General features: G+C 40.7%; 1 protein-coding gene and 1 long non-coding RNA gene across 2 annotated transcripts in view; one reads left to right on the top strand and one right to left on the bottom strand.

Annotated features, from left to right (window-relative positions):
- Kif11 (kinesin family member 11) overlaps positions 1-21,040 on the bottom strand; it is a 52,371-nt gene extending 31,331 nt beyond the window's left edge. Inside the window, exons 1-8 of the mRNA NM_001169112.1 lie at positions 20,772-21,040; positions 12,487-12,619; positions 12,226-12,323; positions 12,059-12,137; positions 9,193-9,378; positions 8,959-9,083; positions 7,013-7,103; positions 6,529-6,771 (exon numbers count right to left, since the gene is read on the bottom strand). Of these exons, the coding sequence (NP_001162583.1) occupies positions 6,529-6,771; positions 7,013-7,103; positions 8,959-9,083; positions 9,193-9,378; positions 12,059-12,137; positions 12,226-12,323; positions 12,487-12,619; positions 20,772-20,848 (1,032 nt within the window). The 5' untranslated portion in view covers positions 20,849-21,040. The remainder of the gene's footprint in view (positions 1-6,528; positions 6,772-7,012; positions 7,104-8,958; positions 9,084-9,192; positions 9,379-12,058; positions 12,138-12,225; positions 12,324-12,486; positions 12,620-20,771) is intronic.
- A 128-nt stretch (positions 21,041-21,168) lies between these two features.
- LOC134483989 (uncharacterized) lies at positions 21,169-22,179 on the top strand. The gene is made up of 2 exons (XR_015653259.1): positions 21,169-21,553; positions 22,090-22,179. It is a non-coding gene; the product is annotated as an uncharacterized LOC134483989 (long non-coding RNA).
- Positions 22,180-23,280: the final 1,101 nt, after the last annotated feature.

Raw genomic sequence — 23,280 nt, 5'->3', positions numbered from 1 at the left:
TTTTCTGCTGCAAGAGCTGCCTGGTGAACTCAAGACACAGGCCCACAGGAACAGCTGAAGACCTGTAGAGAGGAAAAACTACACGCCAGAAAGCAGAACACTCTGTCCCCATAACTGACTGAAAGAGAGGAAAACAGGTCTACAGCACTCCTGTCACACAGGCTTATAGGACAGTCTAGCCACTGTCAGAAATAGCAGAACAAAGTAACACTAGAGATAATCTGATGGCGAGAGGCAAGCGCAGGAACCCAAGCAACAGAAACCAAGACTACATGCCATCATCGGAGCCCAATTCTCCCACCAAAACAAACATGGAATATCCAAACACACCAGAAAAGCAAGATCTAGTTACAAAATCATATTTGATCATGATGCTGGAGGACTTCAAGAAAGACATGAACACACTTAGGGAAGCACAGGAAAACATTAATAAACAAGTAAAAGCCTACAGAGAGGAATCGCAAAAATCCCTGAAAGAATTCCAGGAAAACACAATCAAACAGTTGAAGGAATTAAAAATGGAAATAGAAGCAATCAAGAAAGAACACATGGAAACAACCCTGGATATAGAAAACCAAAAGAAGAGACAAGGAGCTGTAGATACAAGCCTCACCAACAGAATTCAAGAGATGGAAGAGAGAATCTCAGGAGCAGAAGATTCCATAGAAATCATTGACTCAACTGTCAAAGATAATGTAAAGCGGAAAAAGCTACTGGTCCAAAACATACAGGAAATCCAGGACTCAATGAGAAGATCAAACCTAAGGATAATAGGTATAGAAGAGAGTGAAGACTCCCAGCTCAAAGGACCAGTAAATATCTTCAACAAAATCATAGAAGAAAACTTCCCTAACCTAAAAAAAGAGATACCCATAGACATACAAGAAGCCTACAGAACTCCAAATAGATTGGACCAGAAAAGAAACACCTCCCGTCACATAATTGTCAAAACACCAAACGCACAAAATAAAGAAAGAATATTAAAAGCAGTAAGGGAAAAAGGTCAAGTAACACATAAAGGGAGACCTATCAGAATCACACCAGACTTCTCGCCAGAAACTATGAAGGCCAGAAGATCCTGGACTGATGTCATACAGACCCTAAGAGAACACAAATGCCAGCCCAGGTTACTGTATCCAGCAAAACTCTCAATTAACATTGATGGAGAAACCAAGATATTCCATGACAAAACCAAATTTACACAATATCTTTCTACAAATCCAGCACTACAAAGGATAATAAATGGTAAAGCCCAACATAAGGAGGCAAGCTATACCCTAGAAGAAGCAAGAAACTAATCGTCTTGGCAACAAAACAAAGAGAATGAAAGCACACAAACATAACCTCACATCCAAATATGAATATAAAGGGAAGCAATAATCACTATTCCTTAATATCTCTCAACATCAATGGCCTCAACTCCCCAATAAAAAGACATAGATTAACAAACTGGATACGCAATGAGGACCCTGCATTCTGCTGCCTACAGGAAACACACCTCAGAGACAAAGACAGACACTACCTCAGAGTGAAAGGCTGGAAAACAACTTTCCAAGCAAATGGTCAGAAGAAGCAAGCTGGAGTAGCCATTCTAATATCAAATAAAATCAATTTCCAACTAAAAGTCATCAAAAAAGATAAGGAAGGACACTTCATATTCATCAAAGGAAAAATCCACCAAGATGAACTCTCAATCCTAAATATCTATGCCCCAAATACAAGGGCACCTACATACGTAAAAGAAACCTTACTAAAGCTCAAAACACACATTGCACCTCACACAATAATAGTGGGAGACTTTAACACCCCACTCTCATCAATGGACAGATCATGGAAACAGAAATTAAACAGTGATGTCGACAGACTAAGAGAAGTCATGAGCCAAATGGACTTAACGGATATTTATAGAACATTCTATCCTAAAGCAAAAGGATATACCTTCTTCTCAGCTCCTCATGGTACTTTCTCCAAAATTGACCATATAATTGGTCAAAAAACGGGCCTCAACAGGTACAGAAAGATAGAGATAATCCCATGCATGCTATCGGACCACCACGGCCTAAAACTGGTCTTCAATAACAATAAGGGAAGAATGCCCACATATACGTGGAAATTGAACAATGCTCTACTCAATGATAACCTGGTCAAGGAAGAAATAAAGAAAGAAATTAAAAACTTTTTAGAATTTAATGAAAATGAAGATACAACATACCCAAACTTATGGGACACAATGAAAGCTGTGCTAAGAGGAAAACTCATAGCGCTGAGTGCCTGCAGAAAGAAACAGGAAAGAGCATATGTCAGCAGCTTGACAGCACACCTAAAAGCTCTAGAACAAAAAGAAGCAAATACACCCAGGAGGAGTAGAAGGCAGGAAATAATCAAACTCAGAGCTGAAATCAACCAAGTAGAAACAAAAAGGACCATAGAAAGAATCAACAGAACCAAAAGTTGGTTCTTTGAGAAAATCAACAAGATAGATAAACCCTTAGCCAGACTAACGAGAGGACACAGAGAGTGCGTCCAAATTAACAAAATTAGAAATGAAAAGGGAGACATAACTACAGATTCAGAGGAAATTCAAAAAATCATCAGATCTTACTATAAAAACCTATATTCAACAAAATTTGAAAATCTTCAGGAAATGGACAATTTCCTAGACAGATACCAGGTATCGAAGTTAAATCAGGAACAGATAAACCAGTTAAACAACCCCATAACTCCTAAGGAAATAGAAGCAGTCATTAAAGGTCTTCCAACCAAAAAGAGCCCAGGTCCAGACGGGTTTAGTGCAGAATTCTATCAAACCTTCATAGAAGACCTCATACCAATATTATCCAAACTATTCCACAAAATTGAAACAGATGGAGCACTACCGAATTCCTTCTACGAAGCCACAATTACTCTTATACCTAAACCACACAAAGACACAACAAAGAAAGAGAACTTCAGACCAATTTCCCTTATGAATATCGACGCAAAAATACTCAATTAAAATTCTGGCAAACCGAATTCAAGAGCACATCAAAACAATTATCCACCATGATCAAGTAGGCTTCATCCCAGGCATGCAGGGATGGTTTAATATACGGAAAACCATCAACGTGATCCATCATATAAACAAACTGAAAGAACAAAACCACATGATCATTTCATTAGATGCTGAGAAAGCATTTGACAAAATTCAACACCCCTTCATGATAAAAGTCCTGGAAAGAATAGGAATTCAAGGCCCATACCTAAACATAGTAAAAGCCATATACAGCAAACCAGTTGCTAACATTAAACTAAATGGAGAGAAACTCGAAGCAATCCCACTAAAATCAGGGACTAGACAAGGCTGCCCACTCTCTCCCTACTTATTCAATATAGTTCTTGAAGTTCTAGCCAGAGCAATCAGACAACAAAAGGAGATCAAGGGGATACAGATCGGAAAAGAAGAAGTCAAAATATCACTATTTGCAGATGACATGATAGTATATTTAAGTGATCCCAAAAGTTCCACCAGAGAACTACTAAAGCTGATAAACAACTTCAGCAAAGTGGCTGGGTATAAAATTAACTCAAATAAATCAGTTGCCTTCCTCTATACAAAAGAGAAACAAGCCGAGAAAGAAATTAGGGAAACGACACCCTTCATAATAGACCCAAATAATATAAAGTACCTCGGTGTGACTTTAACCAAGCAAGTAAAAGATCTGTACAATAAGAACTTCAAGACACTGAGGAAAGAAATTGAAGAAGACCTCAGAAGATGGAAAGATCTCCCATGCTCATGGATTGGCAGGATTAATATAGTAAAAATGGCCATTTTACCAAAAGCAATCTACAGATTCAATGCAATCCCCATCAAAATACCAATCCAATTCTTCAAAGAGTTAGACAGAACAATTTGCAAATTCATCTGGAATAACAAAAAACCCAGGATAGCTAAAGCTATCCTCAACAATAAAAGGACTTCAGGGGGAATCACTATCCCTGAACTCAAGCAGTATTACAGAGCAATAGTGATAAAAACTGCATGGTATTGGTACAGAGACAGACAGATAGACCAATGGAATAGAATTGAAGACCCAGAAATGAACCCACACACCTATGGTCACTTGATTTTTGACAAAGGAGCCAAAACCATCCAATGGAAAAAAGATAGCATTTTCAGCAAATGGTGCTGGTTCAACTGGAGGGCAACATGTAGAAGAATGCAGATCAATCCATGCTTATCACCCTGTACAAAGCTTAAGTCCAAGTGGATCAAGGACCTCCACATCAAACCAGACACACTCAAACTAATAGAAGAAAAACTAGGGAAGCATCTGGAACACATGGGCACTGGAAAAAATTTCCTGAACAAAACACCAATGGCTTATGCTCTAAGATCAAGAATCGACAAATGGGATCTCATAAAACTGCAAAGCTTCTGTAAGGCAAAGGACACGGTGGTTAGGACAAAACGGCAACCAACAGATTGGGAAAAGATCTTTACCAATCCTACAACAGATAGAGGCCTTATATCCAAAATATACAAAGAACTCAAGAAGTTAGACCGCAGGGAAACAAATAACCCTATTAAAAAATGGGGTTCAGAGCTAAACAAAGAATTCACAGCTGAGGAATGCCGAATGGCTGAGAAACACCTAAAGAAATGTTCAACATCTTTAGTCATAAGGGAAATGCAAATCAAAACAACCCTGAGATTTCACCTCACACCAGTGAGAATGGCTAAGATCAAAAACTCAGGTGACAGCAGATGCTGGCGAGGATGTGGAGAAAGAGGAACACTCCTCCATTGTTGGTGGGATTGCAGACTGGTAAAACCATTCTGGAAATCAGTCTGGAGGTTCCTCAGAAAATTGGACATTGAACTGCCTGAGGATCCAGCTATACCTCTCTTGGGCATATACCCAAAAGATGCCTCAACATATAAAAGAGACACGTGCTCCACTATGTTCATCGCAGCCTTATTTATAATAGCCAGAAAATGGAAAGAACCGAGATGCCCTTCAACAGAGGAATGGATACAGAAAATGTGGTACATCTACACAATGGAATATTACTCAGCTATCAAAAACAACGAGTCTATGAAATTCGTAGGCAAATGGTTGGAACTGGAAAATATCATCCTGAGTGAGCTAACCCAATCACAGAAAGACATACATGGTATGCACTCATTGATAAGTGGCTATTAGCCCAAATGCTTGAATTACCCTAGATCCCTAGAACAAACGAAACTCAAGACGGATGATCAAAATGTGAATGCTTCACTCCTTCTTTAAATGAGGAAAAAGAATACCCTTGGCTGGGAAGGGAGAGGCAAAGATTAAAACAGAGACTGAAGGAACACCCATTCAGAGCCTGCCCCACAGGTGGCCCATACATATACAGCCACCCAATTGGACAAGATGGATGAAGCAAAGAAGTGCAGACCGACAGGAGCCGGATGTAGATCGCTCCTGAGAGACACAGCCAGAATACAGCAAATACAGAGGCGAATGCCAGCAGCAAACCACTGAGCTGAGAATAGGTCCCCCGTTGAAGGAATCAGAGAAAGAACTGGAAGAGCTTGAAGGGGCTCGAGACCCCAAAAGTACAACAATGTCAAGCAACCAGAGCTTCCAGGGACTAAGCCACTACCTAAAGACTATATATGGACTGACCCTGGACTCTGACCCCATAGGTAGCAATGAATATCCTAGTAAGAGCACCAGTGGAAGGGGAAGCCCTGGGTCCTGCTAAGACTGAACCCCCAGTGAACTAGACTATGGGGGGAGGGCGGCAATGGGGGGAGGGTTGGGAGGGGAACACCCATAAGGAAGGGGAGGGGGGAGGGGGATTTTGCCCGGAAACCGGGAAAGGGAATAACACTTGAAATGTATATAAGAAATACTCAAGTTAATAAAAAAAAATAAATAAAAAAAAAAATTACTGAACTGAGAACAGGACCCTGTTTAGGGAAATTAGAGGAAAAATTGAAAGAGCTGAAGGGGCTTGCAACCCCATAAGAACAACAATGCCAACCAAACAGAGCTTCCATGGACTAAACCACTAACCAAAGACTATACATGGACTGACCCAGGGCTCCAACTGCACATGTAGCAGAGAATAGCCTTGTTGGGGCACCAGTGGAATGGGAAACCCTTGTTCCTGCCAAGGTTGGACCCCCAGTGCAGGGGAATGTTGGGGGGGTGGGTAAGGGAGGTGGAGAGGGAACACTGTATGAGGGAGGGGGTGGGGATGTGGGCTTATGGACAGGAAATTGGGAAAAGGAATACCATTTGAAATGTAAGTAAAGAAATATATCTAATAAAAAAATTAGAAAAAAAAAAAAAAGAAAGAGAGAAAGAAAGAAAAAGAAAAAAAGAAGAAAGAAAGGAAAAAGACCACTTTGGAAGTCATAACTAGCTTTTTATCATACCAGATTGTTCTATATTATAGTATGGGATAAAGCCAGTAAATGAACTCTAAAAATATGACAGCTAAGAAAGGCTTATAGTTCTTCCCACACTCGCTGCTTTCTCTCAAAGGGCTTACCTCAAGATTGAGAGACGCAGGGGAAATGGTTGCAATTATAGATGTCCTTGTACGCCCCCCAAGAGAATCTTGCAGGATTCTTGTTAGTTTAGATTCTCGATAAGGAATATGAGGTGTTCTTTCCACAAGAGCAGTGATAACTCTCCCCAGAGTCAGCAGGGACTGGTTGATATTTCCAGCTTCCCGGGCCCTCTTGTCAACAGCTCCAGAACGCCCAATATTTTCACTTCCTGCAAGATCAACCTTTAATTTAAAAAGAAAAAATGTCAATCTATTGTATTTGAATTCAAAGATTTGTATTCTTTTATATATTTTATTATATTCAATGTTCTAAATCACTAGCAAAATAAATTTTCCACAACAAATTCCTTCTCCCACTCCAAAGCTAACTGGTGAAGTAACTATGAAAATAACTATTGAGAATTGCAAGCTTCTCCAGGAAGTAATCATGAATAGCACAGTGGCATCAAGGCAGGATGCTTACCAAATTCAACTTGCCAATTTTAACAAGCTCTTCTCCATCAATTGTCGTTTCTTTCATGTGTATCGTGACAGAAAAAACTGAGTGTGAACGACTAGAAAACAAGATCAAGTTGTCTACTCATTACAACAGAAACATTATTTGTTCCCCATCTAATACTGAAAACAGGAAAGGAAGCTCTGAATGCACCAGGGAGGGTCAAGACATCAATCAGAAAACAGAAGTTGGAAAGACAAAATTCTACCTGCTAGCTACGATACTGACCCTATCAAGGAAGCTATCAAAACTGCCCTAGAACTTTTGCAGTTCCTGGGTTCTATCCCCTTCAACACACACAGATACAAAGAATTTTCAGGCAAATATCTGAAAAGAAGAATGTTTCAGAGCAGAGAGCTCCAAACCAGAACATCAATGCGTTTATGAATGTCATTAGCAGTGGCAAACATGGTAATTTTGTATTATTTTCTTTGTACTTTTAAAAATTCTTATTTTATAAGTTATTTAAATTACAAAAAAGGGTACAAGGAGCTGAGTTGTATTTATCTTATGTTTTTCTATTACTATCTACTGATTTAATGTTGAAAGTATTATTATGTGTGGATTGGGTATGAGGTAGGGCACATTCCACATGGAATTTGGTTCTTTCCTTCTGCCGTTAGATGAGTGGGTTCTAGGGCTCAAACTCAGATGGCCAGGCTTGCAGGACAAGCACCTTAAGAGGCCATATCATCAGCCAGCCCTACCACAGGTTTCTACTTCAAGATTGTGGGATTAACCCAATTAACATAAATATCAAGCTGCCTTGGGAAAGCTGAGCTAATTTTTTTATTCATAAAAAATGATCTTTGTTTTATATATATAAAAAAATAATCAGGCATGGTGATAAACAGAATAGAGAAATTTGTTCCCTTCTCCCTTTTCATGAATGTGAGGGTTGGTGACCATCTGTGGGCTGACTCCTAAGTAAAATCTTTTTTTTTTGGTTCTTTTTTTCGGAGACCGAACCCAGGGCCTTGCGCTTCCTAGGTAAGGGCTCTGCCACTGAGCTAAATCCCCAGCCCCGTAAAATCTTTTTAAAACAAAGATTTGATCTCAATTTCTATAGCTCAGTGATCAAGTACTTGCCTAACATATAACATGGATTTAATTTCCAGAATAAAAAAAAGTCAAATTCCACAAAAGAATGAAAATTAACATGTCATTGTCCTTTTATTAAAACCATATGGGGGCCGAGAGGCCGCCTTTGAACGGCAGTGTGGGCTCTACACATTTCATCCTAAAACTTAACCTGCAAGACACAGTTTCGTTCAATTCCTTTGGTCTGTGCTTTGTTGGTTTTGAGACCTCTTATTCTGTAGCCTTGGGTGGCCTGGACTTCCACCTGCCATCACCTTCTTTTTTTTTTTTTTTTTTTTTTTTTTGGTTCCCCCCCCACCCCCCAGAGCTGGGGACAGAACCCAGGGCCTTGCGCTTCCTAGGCAAGCGCTCTACCGCTGAGCTAAATCCCCAACCCCCTGCTGTCACCTTCTAAGTGCCACCACTAAAGATGTGTGCCACCACACCTTGCTTTGGTTTGGTTTCTGAGTCAACAGAAAGGTTAGAGATTAATAAGAAAGACTGTGCTTTGACTGTACAGCCCAAGCTGGCCTAGTTACACATACCTGGTTCATCTCCACATGTGAACCACCACACCACCCCCAGCATACGATCACTTGCAGAAGAATGTCTTTAGCACATTAATACTTCTGCACTTATTTACCTTATCTTTGTTTTCTGATCTTCCAATATCAACAGCCTCTTTATGAATCTGATGCCAAGTACCAAGGACTCCCTCCGCTTACAGCACAAATCCCTGTGACCCAATTCCCTGACCCATCCTAACGTGATGCCTCCAAAGTCTTAGCAAAAGGAAAACAGTGGAGCAAAAAGCACGCACGGTGGCTTCTCACCTGGAGTAAGCATTCATCAAGGTTGCTGCAGTTGTCCTTTTGGCTGCCCCCTTCTCTAAGATTTGGTAGACTTCATCTTTGTTGTGTACTGTGATTTCCTCTAAGCCTTTGATTATCACTCCTCTCTGATCAAATATCAAACAACATCTATTACTTTATATAGAAAAAGTACGCTGACTTTTAAAAGACTCTACAGTAAAATTTGGAAACTTTCCTTCTCAAACCCTGAGTTACCTTGTTCCGGGGATCATCAAACATCTGCAGCCTTTCAGAAACATCAGAAGACGGACTCAGAAGATCAAAAAGCTCCTCATTATAGATTTCCAATAGGGATACTTTCACTGAAAACTCAGTGCCATTATCAGTAAGTTTCTCAAAAATCTGATGAAGAGTACGTGGAATTATACCAGCCAGAGGATCCTGAAATTATAGTATTAAGAATTAAAATAAACTCAAGTGTCATTTACTAAACTGTTAAAATATGACGAAGACCTCCTTACGAGTTTATTAGTATGTGTACAACACTAAGGACGGAGCGTGAGGTCTTAACACACGCCTGCAGGTGCCTACCTCTCCTATACCTCCCACCCTGTTTTTCTTCTCAGAGACAGGAATCTCCCTTAAATTGCCCAGTTTGGCCCCACATTTGAAATACTTTTGCCTCAGTCTCCAGGGTATTTGGAATGACAGATGCACACCATCATACCTAAGTCTAGTTTATTTAAGGTTTACTATATAGCCTAGCCTGGCCTCTAATTTGCAATTCTCTAATTCAGCCACCATCCTTGGCTTATAGTAGATTCCAGTATGAACCAGTTTACCCTTCCCATGCAGTTCTTCTGCATTCTACCAATCACAAAGAACCAGTGGTGGGCCACATCTGGGAACTTAATTCCTCGTTGCGGACTGGAGAGATGGCTCAGTGGTTAAGAGCACTGTCTGCTCTTCCAGAGGTCCTGAGTTCAATTCCCAGCAACCACATGGTGGCTCCCAATCATCTGTAATGGCATCTGATGCCCTCTTCTGGCATGTAGGTGTACATGCAGACAGAGGACTCATACATAGCAAAGCTGGGTGGGGCAGATGCATGCCAACAATCCTGAACTTAGGGAGAAAAAGGTCAGTTCAAGGTCTGCTCAGCCAGAAAACAAGCTTAAGGTCAGCCTGAGCTACTATGGCCTGTCTGAGAACAAACAACTCTGCCCCTCCCCAAATAAAAAGAATATAACAATTACTTACATAGTACTCACATTGTATTAAGTATTGCAAGTAACCTATGGATGATTTAAGCTATCTGAAAGTATGTATTTAACTTATGCACAAACATGTAACATCTGATAAAAAGACTCTGAGCATCCTCATACATTGGTATGTGTATTTTTGTGTGTACTAGAATCAACCACCCCCCATGGATACTGAGAGACAACTACAGTAAGGTAAATTAAAAACTAAAACCTAACTAATCCAATGTCAGAAAAGTCAAGTCATATCAGTCTAAGGTATAGTCAACCACAATCTAAAACATTAAATGGAAAGTACAGAAAAACAGTGTTAAATTTTTAAATTTAAAAATTGGGCATCATTCTAAGTAGCATGATGAAATAATAAACCATTATAGATTTCTTATGAACATCAGACCTGTCAATAAAAATGCCTATGTCCAATGAGGTGAGGCAGGAAACAGAAGATGGGACACTAGCAGGAAGAGAGAACATTCTGGAAAATACTGAGAGGATGAATGGAAAGGCAGGAAGAGATGAGGGAGAGATTCCTGTGAGACTATGAAGAAGATGCTGAAGAGAGTCCATGAAGAAATGGGCCAGGACTGAAGGAGAGGTAACTAATTATGTAGAAGACACTGAATAGTGTGAATGGGTTAAGTAAGCTATGAGCTAGTCAGGGATGAACCAAAGAAGCTTATGGCCTAGGCATTTAATAATAAATAATTAGTCTCAGAGTTGTCATTCTCTGAGCAGGAGCAGGAGCTAGGAAGAAAACAGATTTAATTTTTTTACACACCATCCTGCCAGGGACATGAATCACTTTGACTGACTATACTGTCTATGCTTCCTAATTATTAGCCACTTGGTAGCACTGTTGACTAGAATATCCATTATTCTGAAAGGGCAGCATTAAATATTTGAGTAACTTCATTTCAAGTTATCCCAGTATTATGGAGGTTGAGATACAAGAAATATTACAAGTCCAAGGGCAATATACGGTAAGTTCCAGGCCAGCCTGAGTTTACAGTATAAGACTTTGTCTCAAAAATATCATCAACAACAAGAATAATAATATTTTTAAAAATATGTATTTATTATATATAATTACACTGTAGCTGTCTTCAGACACACCAGAAGGAGGCATCAGATCCCATTACAGATGGTTGTGAGCCACCATGTGGTTGTTGGGAACTGAACTAAGGAACTGGAAGAGAAGTCAGTGCTCTTAATCACTGAGCCATCTCTCCAGTCCAATCATAATAATTTTTAAACTAAAGCACAATAGCAGTGATTCTGGCAATTTGAGGATACCAAAGAGAAAAATGTAAAGTATTTCATTTAAGTGATAAAGTAAAATTATAATAAAAATTTAAAATACAGAGAAACCATATTTGAATAATATACTATAGTACTTTGCTATAATTCTTGTGTTATATTATTGTTATTGTTGATAAAATTTTATTATACTTAATTTATAAATTAGATGTTATCATAGGTACATATGTAAGAAAAGACATAGCGTATATATTGTTTACTATCTTTGGTACCTGCTACAGGTCTTGAAATATTAATCATTTCCCTACAGATAAAGCAGAGTGGTAGGGGAGAGACTGAAGTCTAAGAAGACCCTCCCTTTTTATTACTTAACTGTACTGTATGTGTTGGTCTTCTCTCTCCCAGTAAGACCATATATTTCTGACATGACAGTAATTTTACTAAACTATTACTTATTGCACTTTAGTACAATAAAGAACTTAGGTTCGTGGTTGACATGGTTTTCTAATCTTCTGCATTTCAACAGAGGTCCATAAACGAATTTTTGTTGGCTAAATTTTTGCCACAACTGAGATAAATGAACATTATAAAACAATAAATACCTCCTCCCAGGTATATACTTCATTAGGTGACCTTTCACCTTCCATTGTAAAAGTTTTTCCAGTGCCAGTCTGGCCATATCTGTGAAAGATTTCAAAAAAACCATTAAAAAGTCAAAAACAAATGCACATATCTAAACCTTCTAAACTTGAAAAGTTGTTTTGCTTACGCGAAGATGGTACAATTATAGCCCATAATAACTTCATCTAGAATTGGACAAACAACACTTCGGTAAACATCAATTTGTTTTGTAGATGCTCCAAACACCTATTTTTAAAAGAAAGAAAAAAGCTCTGAAAACACATGATTCATGTTAATAATTTGCCCACTAGAAATGAGCTCATCCAATTTGAGGGCAAAGCTCAGAAGCATGCCGTTTTCCACGGAACACTTTCCATTGGTGACTAATCAAAGAGAAGAAAGTAAGTACCATGTCAAACGTGTATGTTTTCCTTGAGGTCTTGTCAGTCAGCCCTGCAGTTCGTACACTGACTTCCTTCCGTGCGTGATCACATTCTACTACAGAGTGGGCGTTAGCTTTCCGCTCTGCCAAATTAAATGGTCTGTAAAAGAAACACAGGATTAGAAACGTTCAGTAAAGTTAAGTAGTAACACTTCCCCTAAGTACACTAATCAAGAAAAAGTATGCAATATAAAATTATTCATAGGAATTAAATAAAGAGGAAATAAAGCAGACAGTAGACTCATAAAGGCCTCTGTTCCCCAGAAATAAATTAATTTTCAAAGACAGGTAAAACATAATTCTACCAATTCCTTCCTTCTTTGTCCCTCTGCCGTCTTCTCTTTTTGATGCAGGTCTCATGTAACCCAGGCAGGCTTCAAACTCTCTATGTAGCAGTGGCTGGCTTTGCACTCCTGATCTCCCCCGGAGCTGGGGACTGAACCCAGAGCCTTACGTTTGCTAGGCAAGCGCTCTACCACTGAGCTAAATCCCAACTGCCCTCCTGATCTTCTTGTATCTACCCATCAAGTACTAATTTTATGAGGCAGTAGAGAGCAAACCCAGGGCTTCATGCAAGGCAGGCAAGCACACTTCACAATGAGCCCCATCTTCAGCTCCCATTCTAACTGTTTTAGAAGAGAGGCCAACATAATTTAAGATGTAAGAACGTCTCTTTTTTCAGAATTCCATTCCTACTTGATTTATCTATTTTGAGAAAGGGTCTCTTTGTAGCCCAGGCTGTCCAGCAACTCACAGGGCTGACTTCAAACTCACAAAGATCCTTCTGCTTCTGCCTCTGTCTCTCTCTGCCTCCCCTGCCTCCCTGGGTTCTGTGAGAGATCCTGGGCCACCTAACAAGAGAGCCAAGGTCAACTCCAGGCCTATGCATGCATTCACACCAGACCCATTTTTAAAGGGAGAGAAGGATCGAGTGGGAGAGTGAGATGGCTCACTCCATGTCTGCCATCAAGCCTAAAACCTTGAGTTCAAGCCCCAGAACCCATATGGTGAAAAGAAGGAATCTACTCCCACAAGTTGTGCTCTGGCCTGAGTATACTCCCTCCCAACCAACCACCCACCCACCCAATCAACCAATAAATGTTTTTTAAAATTGAGGGAAAGAGAGAAACAGGTTATTTCTTGAGCTAAGGATGAAGCTCAGTTGGCAGTATGGCTGGCATGCACTTGTCTCAGAACAAAACTCAGGAACTCATACTCACAGCACTCTTCTTCCCCACAAACCTCAAATAAGGCCCCTATTAATTCCTATCAAGAAATACAACCCACAGAATAGAATTCATAAAATACTCACATACTTAATACATATTTGAGCCAAAGGTGAGTTATTTATCCCACTGAGTATGCACATTATGTAAGGAAGGTCTAAATAGAAAATCTTTCTCAGGGTTGGGGATTTAGCTCAGTGGTAGAGCGCTTGCCTAGTAAGCGCAAGGCCCTGAGTTCGGTCCCCAGCTCCGAAAAAAAGAAAAAAAAAAAAAAAAGAAAAAAAAAGAAAATCTTTCTCTCATTGCTAGACAACCAGGGTGTTATTTATTTAAGATGCATATCTCAACTTCTCTTTCCATACCCCATTCACTAGCACATTACTGAGTGGTCAGAAGAGCAAATTTGTGATCTTGGGAAATTTAATTTCTGGGTACTAGTAATGCTATCATTTTGCCACCATACTGAAGCCAAGAGCAATGCATATTACATGGAGGAATATACAACATTATTAAGAGTCCACTAAAATCCAAGTTAAAACCAACATATATTGAGGCAAGCTAAAGTATCAAGTATAGTGGATTTACTTTCCAGTGACTAAAGCTTTGTTCTACTATTTCTAGTATCTGTTAACTTTCTAGCATGAACATGAGATTAAGCTCCTGAATGATCGACATTCAAATTGTTAGGACAGAGTAATAAATCTATACAGATCACATATAGCTGTCAAGAGGTATTTTAGAGACTGTCAGTGTACTGGAAAGAGTACCTCCAAGCTATTGTTTTCCTAACCCAATTTCTCTAACTAGAAATTGCAAGGTTCTTGCTGATTCCTAACTCCACCAGTTTGGGCCTCAATACAGATGTATAAAATTTCAAACCAAAATGGTAAGAGAGGGAGACCAAAGATTTCTAAATTTTTTTTAAAAAATCCTGTATCATTCCATAAATATTCATCATGTACTAACTATATGATAGCAGAGATAAACTAGTGAACAAAACAAAATTCAAAAAACAAATTGTGAGCTAGAAAGACAGCAGTGAAGAGCCCACACTGTACCCAATCCCCTGCAGCTCCAGTTCCTGGGGATCCGAGTGTCTTCTGAACTCCAGGGACACCAAACTCCTACACACTTATTTACACACACAATGAAAAATGAAAATCTTTTTAAAAAGGGTTGCTGCAGCTGTAGCTCAGTTGATAAGAAAGCTTGCCTGCCTAAGATGCACACAGGCAGGCATGGACTCCATCCTCAGCACCTCGTAAACACAGGGGTGCGCACTGGTAACTCCAGAACTCAGAAGAGGAGGCAGAAAAATAAGTTACTCGAGTAAGAATAAGGCCACCTGGGTTCATCAGATCCTGTCTCAAAGGAAAAATAAACAGAACATCATTAAATCCTTCTCAGGGAACTTCTAACATTCTTGAAGAGAAATTACCAAATAAATATATTAGCTACTAGGGCTGGGGATTTAGCTCAGTGGTAGAGCGCTTGCCTAGCAAGCACAAGGCCCTGGGTTCGGTCCCCAGCTCTGAAAAATAGAAAAAAGAAAAAAAATATATTAGCTACTAATAAATTAGAAATAAAAGAGCAAAGTAAAAGGGCATAGGAATTAATAAGATAGATAAGTATACTACTTTGGTGTGATTATGAAATGCTTCTTGATGAAGTGATATTTAAGCAGAATGTAAAATGTGAAGGAGTCAGATGTAGATATTTTGGCAGAAAAGTTTTCCAGGGAGACAACAAAAACTGGCAGGACCCTGACTTACTTAGTAGATGCAGTCTTAAAAGCATAGAAAATATGTATGTAGCAATATTTTTTTATAAATACCGGAGGCCCTATCCTGCTACCCGCCCCCATATTTTATGTTCCCAAATTAAAGACACACACACACACACACACACACACACACACACACACACACACACACACAGCCTTTATATTTTGATATGCCATAAACAGCTCAACAGTTGGGCCTCTTCTAACATCCACTTCCTAACCTCCTTCCAATAATCCTGAGCTAGTACTGACTAAATTCGATATTCGACCTTGGCTGCTCTGGACCCACAGGCCTGCCCAACTGGGCGGCACTCTCGTGGCTCCTTCACAAGCTTGCTTTGCCTCCCTGTCCATTCTCTTCTCAGGCTCTCCTCTCCCTTCTCTCAGTCCCAAGCCCTGGAATCCTAAAAGTCCTGGGTCTGTCTGCCCTATCCAGCCATTGGCTGATGGCATCTTTACCAACTGGGGGCAGGGTCTGAGGACCCAAATTAATATCATAATGCAAGCAGCATTAGGTCAAACCCACTACACATGTAATTTAAAAAAAAAAAAAAAGTAGGAGCAGTCAGGATAGGTCAGAGGCCAATAGCGCTTAATGTTCTTCCCAAGGACTCAAGTTCATTTGCCAACACCCAAGTCTAGTGGTTCACAACTGTCAGGGTTGGTCTTGTATACTGTATATTCAGATGCTGATTTCTTTTGGTGCCTGGACATCTGGTTACAGTACAATAGTGTGGTCAACTACCTACGGTTTCAACATTACGTAAAAATTGTTTTCCATCATCTCTGATTTGTTAATAAAGAGCTGATCAGCCTATGGTGGAGCAGAAGAGGGCAGTAGAAACGGGGCATGGGATCCCAGGGAGGGAGGAAGGGAAGGGAAGAAGAGAAGGAAGAAGAAAAGGAGGAGGAGGAAGCAGAGGAGGAGGAGGAGGAGGAGAAGGAGGAGGAGGAGGAGAAGGAGGAGAAGGAGGAGGAGGAGGAGGAGGAGGAGGAGGAGGAGGAGGAGGAGAAGGAGGAGGACAGTATAAAGAGACTATGTGGGAACACCAAGAGGATTTGCCATGAGGACATGGAGCAGAGCAAGCCAGAGCAAGACTCAGATAGCAAGTAATGAGGCATTTATCTGGGTATCAACAGACTAGTCTGGTTGAATAGCTCAGAACCTGCCAGTACAGTTCCAACAGCTTATTAGTAAAAAAAATACCAAGTCTCTGTGTCTTGTATTTGAGAGCTAAACAGGATAAAGTGGTGTAAAAAACCCTGGAGACAGGGGCTAGAGATATGGCTCAGTGGTCAAGAGCACCAACTGCTCTTCCCAAGGTCATGAGTTCAAATCTCAGCAGCCACATGGTGGCTCACAACCATCTGTAATGAGATCTGATGCCCTCTTCTGGTGTATCTGAAGACAGCTACAGTGTACTTATATATAATAAATAAATAAAAATATTTTTAAAAAAACAAAAAACCCCTGGAGATAACTGGAAGCAAAAGGAGGTGTGGCAATCCCCACATGACCACCAAAATACTACTATACACAATTCTAGCTCTGCCTTCCGCAAAGAGGCACATACATGATATACATTCATATAGACACATAACACATAAGTGAAAATTAATCCTTGCATTAAAAACTTTAAATATAGGCTGGAGAGATGGCTCAGTGGTTAAGAGCTGACTGTTTTTCCAGAGGTTCTAAGTTCAAATCCCAGCAACCACATGATGGTTCACAACTATCTGTAATGGGATCTGATGCCTGTTATGGTATGTCTGAATACAGCCAAAGTGTACTTATATGTAATAAATAAATAAATCTTTAAAAAAAAATTTTAAATAATAAATTCAACAAAGTATTGAGATACAGTCAGAGCAGGTGAGCAGGGTAAGGTGGTAAAAGCATTCTCTGGGTCAAATCTGAGGACAAGAACAGACTTCCTAAATTTGTCTCCCGGTCTATACACACACACACACACACACACACACACACACACACACACACCACACCCTGTGGCACATGAATGCTGGCACTTACATACACATCATATACACATATAATAAGATTTAAAATTAACATGTAAAAATCAGAAACATATCCTATGGAGAAACAATCTAGAAAGTTACAAAAGTAATTCAATTTAAAATAACATCAAGAATTAAACTAATACATTAATTTAGTCAGACAGTATAAAAGATTTGAAACATGAAAATTACAAAACATTACTGAAGCCAGTTATGGTAAAATCCCATCACTTGTGAAGCTAAGGCAGGAAAATCAACATGCAAGAGAACAGCCTGGGTCTGTCAAAAGTACCAAAAAAAAAAAAAAAAAAAAAAAAAAAACCCTTCAGGACTCACACTTTTTTTTTAATTTTTTTTAAAGTGATTTTCAAATATTTATTTATTTATTTACTTATTTATATGTAAGTACACTGTAGCTGTCTCAGACACACCAGAAGAGGGCATCAGATCTCATTACAGATGGTTGTGAGCCACCATGTGGTTGCTGGGAATTGAACTCAGGACCTCTGGAAGAGCAGTCAGTGCTCTTAACCGCTGAGCCATCTCTCCAGCCCTTTTTTTAATTTTTTTAAAGATTTATTTTATGTATGTGGATACACTGTCACTGTCTTCAGACACACCAGAAGAGGGCATCTGATGGTTGTGAGCCACCATATAATTGCTGGGATTTGAACTCAGGACCTCTGGAAGAGCAGTCAGTGTTTTTAACCACTGAGCCATCTCTCCAACCCAGGACTCACACTTCTTGATTTTAAAATTTTAAAAGCATAAGCAGTCAAAACTGTACAGGACCGGCACAGACAGACATGACATAGACTAGTGGAACTGAGTGCTCATAAATAAACCCTCTCCTATACAGGCAAGTGATTTTAGAAGAATGATTTTAGTCTTTAGTTTTGTAACATGAAAAACTGGGTATCCTACACATTGAAGCTGAATGTTCACCTAGCATACACAGAGTGAACCAAAAACTTGCACCTAAGATCTAACACTGTAAAACTTAGAGAAACAAAGAAAACACACCTGGCAACGTTGGCTTTAGCAATGATTCCTTGGATAAGACACCAAAGGCATAGGCAACAGCATCAGAAACAGGCATGTGGCTCACACACATGTAGCATCATAACTGAGTAAGCGGCCACAGGAGCACTGACTGCACTGACTTCAAGTCTGGGTGCAGATGAGTCAGGGACTAGACAGAAAGCCTGAGACCCTGCCACCAAACGCACAAGACAAAAGAAGATCTAACATACCACAGCCTAAGAAAGTCTCATATGCAGCTTATTAAACTTAATGAGACTGGCACAGGGAACACTCCTTGATAAAGACTAACCAGACAAGAAAAAGAAAACTATGACAAAACTATTAACAGACACATGTAGACGTTTTTCACTGGTAAAAAAAAAAAAAAAAAAAAATCTCTTAAGGCAAGCCTTGAAATGTAGGACAGTATGGTCAGAGATGTTTTATTTCTTAATTTGAGTGATAAACAAAAGCATATGTTACAATGATGCTTCTGCCTCCCTATTGCTGGGATTAGAGACCTGTATGTACCACCACAACCCCACCATTAGTGTTCTTCCCCCCCACCCCCACCCGGAGCTGGGGACCGAACCCAGGGCGCTCTATCACTGAGCTAAATCCCCAACCCACCATTAGTCTTCTTTATAACTTCTTATGACTCAAATATTTTGTAAGTAACAAAAGAAATAATAGCACACAGAAAAGATAATATTGTATAATAATAGTAATTATTATTACAAAATAATTGTTTTAAAAAAGTGCATTTGTTGTGTAAGAGCTAGCTTAGATTAAGAACACTTCTTGTTCCTCTAGAGGGCTGGAGGAGTTCTGTTTGTAGTCCCCACACCTGGTGCTGGCTCACAACCACCTGTAACTCTAGCTTCTAGAGGTGATGCTTTCTTCCTGTTCGACATAGGCACTCACATAGGTATGCAAATGCCGACACACATACACATTATTAAAAATAAATCTATGAAGAGTTTCTCTTCATAGCCCTGGCTGTCTTGGAACTCGATCTGTAAAGCAGGCTGGCCTCGAACTCAGCAATCCACCTGCCTCTGCCTCCTCAATGCTGGGATTAGAGGTATGTCCCACCACAGCCTGGCTAAATTCTTTTTTTGCTAAATTCTTAAGTGCATTTAATTTCCTGTTGATTAAAAAGAAAGTTCCAAATTAAGTCGCTAAATTACAGCTCCACAGTGCAGCAATTAAGTATCTTCGATTAGACTGGAGGTTGCTGCCACACCCCTCTCTCTGACACCTAGTTTAAAAACTTGGGTCTGGTAATTCAAACTCCAATTGCTTATAACTCCAGAACTCAGAACTAAGACAGGGAACGAGTCTGAGTTTGAGACCAGTCTCAGCAAAACAAACAAACAAACAACCACCAAAATGACATGTGGAGTGGCATACACTTGTCACCCAGCAATCTCAACTAAACGACCCAGACAGAGGCTGAGACAGCAAAGTACACTAACATATAGTTCCAGACCAGCCTCGGTAATACTACAAGAATTCAAAAAATTAAAAAATTTGGGTAAGTTATTTGTTTGTCAGTCAGGGAGTGCTGAACCCCCACATCCTTCCTCTACTCACAATTCTGGCTTTTGGTTTGTGAACAAACGCAGATTAAAAAAAAAGAAATATGCTGCACCACAGACATGTACCTTCGTTAGCTTGTGAGGTTCATACACCCACTTTACAACTTACCTTAACTTAAACTCAGTAATTTCTACTTGGTTAATAGAGATGAATAGGCCGTTGCCATCTACAATAAAGAACCATTACTCTTTTTGAGGTGGAAATAGCCCCAAGGCAAGCGCCAAACTACATACAAAGTAGATCTGAAGCTTTATTCCCGAACTGACAACTCGCACGGTGTAGCAAAGGGCAATGACAGATAAATTTTCGGCGACGTTGGCTTTTAGATGGGAACGCACTTTTCAGCGAAGAGCAACCATCAAATTCTTTGTGCCGCTTAACTCTATAACTAACACCAACATCCTTTCCGCTCCGAAACAAACCCTAATTTAGACCTGAACGTGGTAGCTTTTTTACCGAACAAAACACGGAGGAGCCCAGAAACCGATGATTTAGATTCCTTCAGAAAAGGTAAACAAATCGGCGCCTCTCCGGAACGGCACAGGAAGGAGCCCAACTGCGAAGCCTCCGCCTCAGAACTCGTACCAGCCTTTCCTTACCTGCATCTCACCACCACCTGAATGTTCTTGCCCTTTTCCTCTTTCTTCTTCGAAGAAGAACTCGGCTGGGACGCCATGACGGTCGAGCCAAAACCTGCCGGCCTGGCGGTGACTCCGACACAGTAAGAACCGGGCGCCGCCTCTTCTCGCCCGGTGCTGACCAGGGAAGAAGGACCAAGACTTGCAGCTCCGCGTCCCCGAGGTCCACGCAGACCTTTTGGCCGTGGCCACCGCCCCGCAAGAGCCGGAGAGGACAAACCTCCTCTGCTCAGAAACTAGCAACGATTCGGCGCCTCAATTTAAAAAAGGAAGACGACTTGCGGGGCCAATGGCAGAGCGGCGCGCAAGGCATCATGGGACCCCGTGTCGTCAACGTGGGTCACGGCGGGGCGTGGCTGGTGGTGCAGGCTGGTGCAAGTTGTCCGTTGTACTCTGTGCTGCCGCTGGCAGGCTTCTGGGGCCTGAGACGGCTACGTCTCCATGCTCGCTCGGCCCTGCCCGCCATCAGCCCTCAGAGGCCTCTCGCTTTCCTCAGAGGTGAGGAACTAGAGGACTGCTAAAGGTGTAGATGGGGGCCGGGGAAAAAGTAAGGCTGATTCCTCTACCTCAGTGGGTTCCCGGAGCTGCTTTTCTATTTCACGGGATCTTAAAGCGGTTTAGCCTCTGATGTCACTAGCGGGTGCCGGGAAGAAGCTTACGACCTCGCCAGTCCAGATCCCTGGGCCTCTGGGTTAAGCATAGCCAGCTGTAAATACCCGCGGAGGCCGGCCAAAGTGGCAGAGGTTAGTGAATCTCTCAGAGTTCAAGGCCACCCTGATCTACATAAAAAGAGAATCCGGGACAGCCAGGTATTGTCCCACAGAGAAACCCTATCTTCAAAAACAAAACAAACAACAACAAAAGAAAAACTAGCTCCAGAGACTTCACCGCCATCTCAAAATGTCCCACAAAAGGGAGCATACCAGATTTCTTTTTACCCTTACCTCCACCCAAACCTTTCTCACTTCAACACTGGTTTTTAACCAGAACCTTCCTCTACAACTACCTTACTCCAAGGCTTTGCTTCTCGTCCCTGAACGACTTCCCTTGATTTCCCACTTCTACCCTTCTCCTCCTCCCTGCTACTGCATTCACTCAACCAATACCCTTTGAAAAGCAAACCACAAACATTTGGGGACAGAGGCAAAAGGATCAGGAGTTCAAGATCATTCTTATACATTTCCAGTTCGAGGCCCCAGTGGACTACAAGAGGTTTAGTATCAAACTATACTATGTCCATCATTTTCTTTTGTATTCGTTTGTTTGTTTCTTTAAACAGGATATCTTTCTGAACACAAGGATAGCCCTGTGAGAATCCTCAGTCATCTTCCAGCCTTCTGAGTACTAATATTAAAAGAACGAGCTACCACTCCTGGCTCCTGGCTGGTTTTGTTGCTTTTTTTTTTTTTTTTTTTTTGAGAGGTTTGGCTTAAAATTATTTTTTATTTGTGTGTGTGTCTGTCTGTCTGCCTGCCCTCCAAGTGTGTGGTGGTGCCCTTGGACACCAGAAGATGGTATTGAATCCCCTGGAGCTGGAGTTAAAGGCAGTTGTGAACCACCTGCAGTGGATGCTAGGAACTGAACTCAGGTCCTCTACAAAAACAAGAAGTGCTCTTAAATGCCCTTACCCATCTCTCCAACCCATGGTCTTCAATCTTACTGGGATTGGATGCAAAAGGCCTTACCATCCCTGTGTTTTCCGATGGGCTTAGGTGGCCCCTGTGAAAGGGTCGTTCAACGGAGATCCACGAAGGCTGAGGACCACTATTTGAAGGTGTTGTTTCCACTGTTCTGTATCTCCCCTTGTATTTGGTGTACCAGCTGCCTTGATGGAACTCTAGTCCTTTGACATTTTGGATGTTTTTCTTGTTCTCATCTTTCTGCCAGTTTCTGGTTCTAAAAAACCGATTTTTAGCTGGGTTGGTTGGACAAGCTTGTAATCTCAGTCTTAGAGTCTGGGTTAGCCTTGGATGTCTAGCAAGTTCAAGCCAGGCTAGGCTATAAGAAACCGTGGGAAAAACAAAACTTGACCACCCCTCTCTAAAGGAACTTGCTATTTGCTTCTTAATATGTAAATTTCATCTGGGTCCTGCTTCATATTGTTTGGGTTTTTTTTTTTTTTTTTTTTTGAGACAGGGTTTTATGTAGCTCAGGATAGCCTCAAGCTCACTAGCTGAGGATGACTTTGATCACCCTGCATCGACCTCCCCAGTGCTGAGGTTACAGCGTTTGCCACCATTCCCATTTATACTGGACTGGGTATCAAACCCATGACTTCTTTATGCTAGACCAGCACTCTACCATCTACACCCCTCGCTGGTTTCCCAGTTATCTTGAACAGACATTTACATACATTTATAGGGAAAGTAAATATATCCTTGGTGCCTGAAGGAAACCATTTAACATCTCATAGTTTGGGTTTCCTTGTAGTAAAATGGAGATAATGAAAATTATGTTATCTGATTTATCA

This window comes from Rattus norvegicus, chromosome 1, assembly GCF_021556685.1.
Source record: "Rattus norvegicus strain SHRSP/BbbUtx chromosome 1, alternate assembly SHRSP_T2T, whole genome shotgun sequence".
Classification (NCBI taxonomy): domain Eukaryota; kingdom Metazoa; phylum Chordata; class Mammalia; order Rodentia; family Muridae; genus Rattus; species Rattus norvegicus.
Note: the sequence above shows the minus strand (reverse complement) of the source record. Positions and strands in the feature narration are given on the sequence as shown.